The 10,000-nt window shown below is 43.0% G+C and overlaps 1 protein-coding gene and 1 non-coding gene across 7 annotated transcripts in view; one reads left to right on the forward strand and one right to left on the reverse strand.

The window, feature by feature from the left end:
• Positions 1-3,104: 3,104 nt before the first annotated feature.
• Trnaf-gaa lies at positions 3,105-3,177 on the reverse strand. Its single transcript has one exon. It is a non-coding gene; the product is annotated as a tRNA-Phe (tRNA).
• Positions 3,178-3,665: 488 nt separating this feature from the next.
• Positions 3,666-10,000, forward strand: part of LOC123518560 — a 12,893-nt gene continuing 6,558 nt past the window's right edge. The window contains exons 1-3 of one of the 6 annotated variants that reach the window (XR_006678818.1): positions 3,666-4,502; positions 6,284-7,190; positions 7,585-7,941. Coding sequence is in view for 5 of the 6 variants with exons in the window: in XM_045279410.1 (XP_045135345.1) it covers positions 3,746-4,502; positions 6,284-6,486 (960 nt within the window). In the remaining variant the exon portion in view is untranslated. The other 5 variants (XM_045279410.1, XM_045279412.1, XM_045279411.1 and 2 more) reach the window with 5 other exon arrangements.

Raw genomic sequence — 10,000 nt, forward strand, 5'->3', positions numbered from 1 at the left:
CTGCACTGACTGGCACAGTCGAGGTGGACGAAAACGTTGTTAATATTCTCTCACCCTCACACTCGTGGCTTTCCACATCATTGACAAGTATTGGTTTACTGCGCTGGTTTCTGCGGATATACAAATGATCCATCACCCTGTATGGTAAGCCTTGTACGTGATTTAGCTGTTATTTGAGGAAGAAGAAAGGGTCGTGTGACTGCCGGTGGTGGTGGTGAGAATAGCCTCACTTCAGTCGTTCCTCAGTAATAAATTCCTGTTGTGACCGATGCGCAACCTAAATGTGCGTCATGTAGCTCAAGGCTGAAAGTTGATGGAAACAGCTTGTGTTATGTGCAATGATCTGCTTGACCTCGTGTGTCTCATAGCCTGCCTGAATAACTAGTTGTAAGTATACAGAAATACAGTGGAGATGGGATTGACTTTATTTGCACAGATTGTCGTGTTAGTTCTGATGATGATAGAAGCATTCTCACCCGGTGGGCTCCCCCAACTAAGGTAGGAAAAACCACATTCCGCTGTTGCACCAGCCCCAACCAATAAATGAACAACCACAAAGATGTTTTTTATTTTCTTTCTTTCTTTATCTATTATATTTATTTTTTTTTTGCGCGCGCGGTTTGAACATCAACACATCGCACCAGAAACCGAGTTAGATTAAGCTTGTTAGGTCAAGTTACTTTAGTTTAAGATTCGGTTGGCTTACGATAGATTAATTTTGGGGGGGGTTTAGTTGGTCGCGGTAGTCGGAAGACCTAATTCAGCATTTCCTTGAAATATCTAAGAAGACAAACGGCCATATTTGGCAAAGAAAGGGCCTCTTATGAACTTTCTATTATATATACGGGAATATGGAGATGAGCACAGCCTTTTCCTCAGATGTTGTTGCTTACAGGCCAGATCAAATTATGACTGCAGGAATGACTCGTGTGAAACTGCCCCGGGAGGAATTGTTTACGAAGTATTGTGACACATGGTGAGTGATACACACCAATTACCACGTAAGTTTATGATTCAATTGCCGATTAAATCTTTGCCAGAACTTTAAAAGGCACTAGATAAGGAATGGTGGAGATACTTTCTTCTTGATCTAAGAAAAAAAATAAAAATAAAAAGGCCGCCCCTCTTCCTTCAGAAACCCTAATGAGTTTGACGGAGATTCAGTTGTTCAAATTGCAGGAGCCTTATGGATACGAATAAATGCCTCCCATCTTCTTCTTCTTCTTCTTCTTCTTCTTCTTCTTCTTCTAGACAATGAGGAAAGAGAATAAGAGGTTGGACAGTAAGAAGAAAAAATGAAAAATATAGAAAATAGCAGGAGAATAAAAAGTGGATGCCTTCCGTAACGCAGTCACTAAACCTTCCACGTCCCCCACACGCACAACGCTTCCATCCCGCAGTCTCCTTTTCACAGAGTGCCCTTTGCGTCTGTGCCTGTGTTGTTGGTGGTGGTTGTGTCGGGGGTGGTGGTCGTGGTAGTAGGAACACGAGAGAGAGAGAGAGAGAGAGAGAGAGAGAGAGAGAGAGAGAGAGAGAGAGAGAGAGAGAGAGAGAGAGAGAGAGAGAGAGAGAGAGAGAGAGAGAGAGAGAGAGAGAGAGAGCAACTGGGAGTAACTGAGTATTCTGGTAAATCGTGCAATATGAAAATAAGGAGCAGACAAACGATATTTTTCGCAGTAAATTTCCACATTACCAGACAAACACACTTCGGCGACCACCATGCACTTTAAACTCATTCCATCACCATTATCTTGCTCCACTTCCATTCTAGTAGAAGTTATAGCCTATTGAATGACCATCCCACATTCCACCTGTTAGATACCAACACTGCCCTGGTGCCACTCAGGTCAGTCACCTTCGCCTGCACTCTTTCATTAACACATCTGAATTTCGAATAAGAGAATAAGCCAAAGGATGTGCTTTCCAATGAGCCACGCTGCCTCACACCTGAGCCTGAGTTACTGTGTTATTAAATATCACGTTAACTCTCACAGCTTCACTTCTTGTCTTCAAACCACAGACCAACACCCGAGAGCCTCATTTATTTGTTAAACTGCAAAGTGTCTGGCAGTGTCACGTCCATTGTCGAAGAACAAAAGTGGTTCTGTTCCTTGTGGATAAAGTTTTGCTCTTTGGTTACTCAAAATTCTTTTTATGGTGTCATAAGTTATAAATCTGGCAGGTTTACCTTCCGTTTCTGCTACTTTTCTCTTGATGTTGTTGGTGCATTTTGTCTTAAATGATGTGAAACAAATGAAAATGACAGTCATTCCTCCCAGAACTGACTGGAAGTGGTGTTAATTGGTGCGAGATGTTTTGCGCTAAGGTTAGCGACTTAGCAAAGCCTTATGTGACTAGTTTATTCGCTTCCTCGTTTCTCACCAGTCGATGCCCGAGTTGGACACATGCATAATATCGTTCCTAAGTTGAAAGAAAAACAACATGTCATGTTTTGCTGTTTGGGAGCGCTTGTGGCTAAAAATAGACACAAGATATCGCGAGGGAGTGTTGCCTTTCGCGGTGCAAATATTTTCCGAGTAATATGTACTTGTTTTTCTTATAACAAAGCGATTGGAAAATTCTTATTTATGTCATACAAAGTTTTCACTACCACAATATAACAGTTACCAAAAACATCTGAAATGGTAAGAGTAAGTAATGGAAATTACGCTTTGTTCATATTAGCGGAGTTGAGGCGTCAGTTTCCCGCTACACCGAGCTAAAGGCAGCAGAAACTGCTAAAGTTCAGATATGTAATAAATAAATACAGGAAGGATTCATGTTAGCAGGGACGAGGAGGCAGCATGAGCAATGTCTACAGTGCATGATGGCAGTATAATGGTAGGTTTTGAGGACGCAATACCTCCGAAAACACGAGGAAGCTCGCTGACGTATCTCATACGTCTCTGACGCCCGGTTCGCTCAGAGTAGCCGACGTATCTCGTACGTCTCTGACGCTGTACGGGTTAAGGCAAGATCATCTTTCGGAGAAGAAAAAGAAACACGGGATAAGAGAACACGGATGTTTCTACAGACTAGACCAACCAGCGATTGAAGACCAGACCACTTGCCCTCATATCGGCGAGTCTGGCGTAAAACTTAAGTGCCCAGACCCGGGATCGAACCGGGGACCTTTAGATCTTCAGTCTAACGCTCTCCCAACTGAGCTATCTAGGCTAATAACAATACAAACATATATTAAGCATCCTCTCCCGGTACTAAAGTCACATCTTGACCTTTACAGTAAGTTAGTGAGACTGATTCATTGACCACTTGTGTTTGTACATCAGTTATCATTTGTATCCCTACTATAGCTTACTCATCTTACGTTGAATCTCGTCAAAATAAACATTATGATGACACTGAAATAATATACATAAAACTTTGGCAAAAATGGCTAAAGACAACATATATTATAAGAATTATGTACACTGAAGTGCTGACTGAATGAGAGGTAAGCACAGTCTGTCTACATTCCCACCTCGCATTGGGCTCCAGCATTAGTGTGGTTGTAGGCAACAGTTTGAAGACAGGATCGTCTAACCTTTCCAGAATGGGCGTGAAAATGAAGATAACCCAACAGCAGGATGTAAGCTATTTCTGATGTGTGTGTGTGTGTGTGTGTGTGTGTGTGTGTGTGTGTGTGTGTGTGTGTGTGTGTGTGTGTGTGTGAGGATTTCCGAACGTCACGCAGCGCTGAGGGATGCTGTTGACACACTGTGTGTAGAACCTTGGTCAGAACGCAATGTTCCCATCGTCGCTTCTCCTGCTGGTGCTGGTGCTGGCACTACCTGAGGGAGCGCCCTGTCCCGCACCTGGCCAGAAATGTGCCGCTGCTGACATTGCGGTGAAAGAAGGGGACGCCACTATCGGCTTCTTTTCATTGGAAACAGCGAAGGACAACATTTTTGGGCGTCTCTACGCACGTCCTGATGCCAGCTTTCAAGGAGTCACTGTTTCGGTTCAAGGAATTCACGGGACAAGTGGAGTGTGGTTCCCTATACCGAGCCAGTGCTTCCCTGACAGGTCGGCGTGGCACGAGGTGGAAGTGAGAATGTGGATAGATAAAAAAATTTCGACATACTCGTATGAAGGTTTTTTCGTAGCAGTTTTTGTGACAAGAGTTGAGGGATGTTCGTTTGGATGTTCGATGAATGTGGTCGACAACCAATTCCACAGACTGGAAGTGTTGGCTCACGGCCCGTCCAGCTGGAGAATGACCGCCCCTAATGCTTCCTGCACCACAGTGAAGGTGCTCAGCCAGACTAACTTTCCTTTGAAAACTTGCCAAGGCTCTCCTTCCTCGAGGAATCCAGTAATGTGTCCCACCTCTGCGTCTCCCACGCGGTCCACACCTGCCGCCATATCTCATGAAACACCTGCGCTGATGCATGTGCCAGTAGTGGTGGTGGTGGTGGTGGTGGTGGTGGTGGTGGTGGTGATAAGTGTAGTTGTGGGGGTGATGGTGGCGGTAAAAACTTCACTGGCACAAAGAACAACAGGTTAGTATATGAGGAGAGAGAGAGAGAGAGAGAGAGAGAGAGAGAGAGAGAGAGAGAGAGAGAGAGAGAGAGAGAGAGAGAGAGAGAGAGAGATAATGATGATAATAATGATAACAAAAAATGATAATAGTACGGCCTCGCCACGACCAGCAAGAGGCAGGACCCGCCGAGGACGCTCTGTACAACATCTCTACAACTCTTCCAGCGAACTTTACCACAGGACAGTACGCAGAGGCTCGTTGGGAATTGGTGCAAGACTCGCGACTTCATGTTGTCTTTACTAACTTACCGTCTTCCTTCTAACCTTTCTTGAGGCAGCAATGTGTGTGTGTGTGTGTGTGTGTGTGTGTGTGTGTGTGTGTGTGTGTGTGTGTGTGTGTGTGTGTGTGCGACAGGATGCCCGATCGTCACGCAGCGCTGCCAGTTATTGTTCACACAGTGTCGAGCTTTGACCAGGACACAATGTTCGCACCATCCCTTCTGCTGGTGCTGGCAATGCCTGTAGGAGCCCCCTGTCCCGCTCCTGGCCAGAATTGTGCTGCTGCTGACGTTGCGGTGAAAGAAGGGGACGCCAGTGTCACCTCCCAGTCAAAACAAACAAGCACAGAAAACATTTCTTGGAATATGTACGTCCGTCCTGATGACAGTTTCCAAGGAGTCAGTCTGGTGGCTCAGGGAAGTCAAGGGAAACAAAGGGTGTGGTTCCCTATACCAGAGCACTGCTTCCCTGACAAGTCGTGGTGGTGGGAGATGAACGTGGGAGTAATGCTACAAAAAACCTCCACTCCATTCGCTGCTGTATTTGTAGTGAGACTCGATGGATGTGCAATGTCATGTACCATCAATACACTCGATGTTGGAATCTATAAACTCGAGCTGACTGCTCACGGCCCGTCCAGCTGGAGAACGAAGGCTCCTAATGCCTCCTGCACCATAGTAAGGGTGCCCAGCAAGTCTCGTATAACTGTAACAGACTGCCAAGCCCCTCCAGTCCCGAGGCTTCCAGTAATGTGCCCCACAGTCAGTCCTGGAGCATCGTCGTTCGTGGTTGAAGTGGTAGTGGTGGTGGTAGTGGTGACGGTGGTGGGTGTGGTGGTGGCGGTGGTGCTGGCGGTAAAAGTCAGAATATCACTGGCAGAAAGAATGCCAGGTTAGTACATGACGAGAGAAAGAGAGAGAGAGAGAGAGAGAGAGAGAGAGAGAGAGAGAGAGAGAGAGAGAGAGAGAGAGAGAGAGAGAGAGAGAGAGAGAGAGAGAGAGAAAGAGAGAGAGAGAGAATGATGATAATAATAATCATGGTGACGAAGTTTCATAACATTGGCAATAACAATGATAATAAAGATGATAATTAAAAAAATAATAAAATGAAATAATGATAATAACAACAATAATAATAATGATAATAATAATGATAATGATAATAATAATAATAATAATAATAATAATAATAATAATAATAATAATAATAATAATAATAATAATAAATAATAATAATAATAAAAATAATAATAATAATAATAATAATAATAATAATAATAATAATAATAATAATAATAATAATGATAATAATAATAATAATAATAATAATAATAATAATAATAATAATAATAATAATAATAATAATAATAATAATAATAATAATAATAATAATGATAATAATAATAATAATAATAATAATAATAATAATAATAATAATAATAATAGTAATAATAATAATAATAATAATAATAATAATAATAATAATAATAATAGTAATAGTAATAATAATAATATAAGAGCAGCATCATCCACCGCAGCCAGTGAGCCAGAGGCACCAAGGCGTTCCACGGCACCTCCTGCTGCAGCTCCCTCGCTCCCCAGTGACTGGCATCTTGAAGCGCCGCGTGGCTGGCCCGTTGCGGCGCCCCGCCGCCCGCACTCCCCTGCGCGGCGCTGGCAGGACCCTGAGGATGTGTACGAAGAAATCTACTGTAACGCTGCCTGAAGACATTCCGCTGAGCCGCCTGAAGTGCACAGGGACAGGTCTGCATGCCGCCCTCGGGAACACTCCCTCCTACTATGACCACCTCCCTCTCCTCTCCCCCTTCGCCCACCCCTCTTCCTCCTCCTCCTCCTACTCCTATTCTTACTCCTTTACATGTGCATGGCTGTGTTGTTCAGCTGTGAAGGAAATAAATGTAATTATCAAGTTGTTATATACGTACATGCATGTATGCACAGTGCATCGATTATGAAGAAAATTGATATACTTAAAATGATTTTTTCTAACATATATTCCCTAAGTGAGTATGTCTATGAGTTATATTGAACGTGTTGTATTGGTCTTATAACATACAGTTGTATATTTTCTAGTCATCATGTTCGCACTACTGTCGATGTGCTTTTCGGTGTACTGCTGTGATCAGCATAATGTTTTCACAATGCATTTTATGTTCTTGCTTCCAGCATTCAGGTCAGTGGTGGTCCGTAATGTGCATGGTGGAGCAATGTTAGGCAATCCTATGTGTTTAACTGTATACTTGTTAAAGTGTGACGAACGTCTGTAGCTGTAGCAGCTATCCCAGACACGAGAGCATCGACCACAATGCTCTGGAGCCTGTACATCTCTCTGTACCAGCTGTACATAGTACTGTATATAAGAGAAGAAACCTCGAGGACTGTCACTCCCATCATCCACACAAATCACAGGTACTATTTGAAACCACAGGTACTATTTGTCCAACACTCTTTCCACTAATGCTCAATCTCCTCCACCACCACCACCACTTCCTCCTCCTCTTCCTCCTCCTCCTCGTCCCCCTCCTCCTCCTCCTCCTTTTCCTCCTCCTCCTCCTCCTCTTCCTCTTCCTCTTTCTTTTCTTCTCTTTCTTCTCCTTCTCTTCCTGCTCCTTTTTACAAAACAGGATTTGAGGAATCACTCAGCACATTTTACTGACCTTTTGGCACTGAACTGTCAACTCCCCTACGTCCCCCTCCTACACACACACACACACACACACACACACACACACACACACACACACACACACACAAAGCCTTCCCTCACTAGCAGGACGTTCACGAGTTTGTCACTCTTCTTCAGTGGTGCCTCACGCTTGCTGCCCTCCACGTGGTTTCCGTCACCTGCACTGCCTGTCACTCTTGTAAACAACGGCGGTGAAAACTTTATCGCATTACTCAATAAGGTCTGGTCTGATTGTACATTCCCTAATAAAGCTTCCTGCTTATTACTGCATAAAAACCTTCATTGTACGTTATGTAGTGTTTCTTGCGGAGGATTCTTATGTAGGCGCCTCACTGTCTTGTTCCTCCTTGGATTTGATACTCTTTCTACAAAATCTTTTAATAACCATTTTTTTTCCCCTTTACGTCGTTTGGTACCAGACTTACAACTCTCCCCTTCCTTCTCTCTCTCTCTCTCTCTCTCTCTCTCTCTCTCTCTCTCTCTCTCTCTCTCTCTCTCATCATCTTTTGAGTCATATCCTTTTGGTGTTTGTCTTCTCAACATTTTATCTCACATCCATTCCCAGCTCGTTCCTCAGCATTAGTATTGTCATCATCATCATCATCATCATCATCATCCGTCATTATTTTCTTGTTCTTGTATTGTTGTTGTTGTACCTTTCTCATCTTCATCTTCTTCTTCTTCCTTCCTTTTTCCTTTTCCTTCTTGTCTTTTTTTCCCATTACTCTTTACGTTCCTCTTGATGTGCTTACCGTACCGTAATGATCTCTCTCTCTCTCTCTCTCTCTCTCTCGGGCGTTATTTTGCACTGACTTTTATTGTTTTTCTCTTTTCTTATTTCTGCCTTTAATTTTTACAGTTTAATTTTCCTGAATCTTATTTTTCATCGGCATCTGAGCCACTCTCCGTCTAATACTCATGTTCTTAAAGTGGCGGTGGTGGTGGTGATTGTGTTAGTGGTGTTAGTGATTGCGATAGTGGTGAAGGTGTGATGGTTGTGCTTGGCATCCGGTTTACTCTCTCTCCCCCCCACACACACACACACACACACATCACCACCACCATTACCACCAACAACTATCTTTGGAATAACCTTTACAGCTTCCTTTAATCTCCGTGACACATCCTGTTTACTAGTGTCTGAGTTGACTGATTACTTCACACCATGCGACAGTTTACAAATTTTGAATGTTATAGTGAGGCAGTTACCAAGTGTTTATATGAGAATGATATGCCCAATACTAGTATGTACTGGTATATTTCCTAGGAGAAACGTGACGATGTTAGTTTGGTAAGTTGGTTCGTTATCAGGTTTTGAGTTTTTCTTGTATACGGATTTAAGAAGCACTTTTTTTTCTGTTGAATTCGAGACTCTAAGCGGTCTTTGTTTGGTTCCTTAATGTCCTTTCTGCGTCAGTCGGAGAGATGTGACTGTTTTCAGAGGGTAAGTTAAAAAAGTCCAGAGTTGTTAATGCATGAATATTAAGAATAAATAGCACCATTTTTGCTTTTTACAAAACAACTTTAGTATTTCTTAAAGCTTCAAGATGTCAAATAATTCAACTAAACGCAAATGTTACATTATATTTATGGTTCTATAACAATCGCTTGACTTGAGTGATGTTTACGTGCATTTCAGAGGACTTCTTCTCTTCAGCCAAAGATTAGTACCTGCACAGCAATAAACCATCAATCTTGCCTTGAGCCAACACGCTGTGGGGGCTGTAAATCATCCTCTGGGCACGCATCACTCGGTCAGAGTTGTGACATTTCCACTTCGCAGTGAACCCCAACAACAACAACAATAACAACAACATCCACGCACGCCGTTCGTAGTTCGACTCTTCTGCAACTAATGAACCACGCAATCAATTAGAGAGAGGCGCCTGTTTGCCTGTGTTTTGTAACACTGTTTGCTTACATCTGACAGAATAGTAGACAAAGGACTCCGTGTGTGTGACTCGACGCCTTCAAGAAATTATCTATTCTCTAGAAATGAAAATAAGTAGAAAAATAGAAAAATGAGTAAGTAAATAACTAAATAAGTACTCATGTGAGAGGTTCTTCAGTCAGCAAACCAGTAAGTCAGTTAGCTAGCAGATTAATAAGTGAGTTAGTGAGTGAAAGAAGGAATGAGTGAGTGATTGAGTGATTGAGTGAGAGAGCGAGTGAAGCAATTGCACAGCCAATCAGCCAGTCAGGTAATGAATCAATAATCCAGTTAGTCATCGCTCGTTTAGTCAGTCAGACATTCAGCAAATCAGTGAATTACTTGTAAATCGTCAGTTAGTCAACCACCCAGTCAGTCAATCAACCAAAACGGGAATAAATCATCCCGTTAGTGAGGGAGTGAGTCAATCCGATACTTGGCCCACAGTCAATACTTTGAGGCGAGGAGTCGTGGTGTGGGTAGCCAGTAAGTGACATTTTTCACCTCCTACTTCCCCTCCTCCCCCCAACACCCTGTACCCGCCAATACCTATCAGTCGGACCTTGACGAGACGCGGAGAGGTTGATTATAACCGAATGAACA

The sequence above is a fragment of the Portunus trituberculatus genome, chromosome 44 (genome assembly GCF_017591435.1).
Source record: "Portunus trituberculatus isolate SZX2019 chromosome 44, ASM1759143v1, whole genome shotgun sequence".
NCBI lineage: Eukaryota > Metazoa > Arthropoda > Malacostraca > Decapoda > Portunidae > Portunus > Portunus trituberculatus.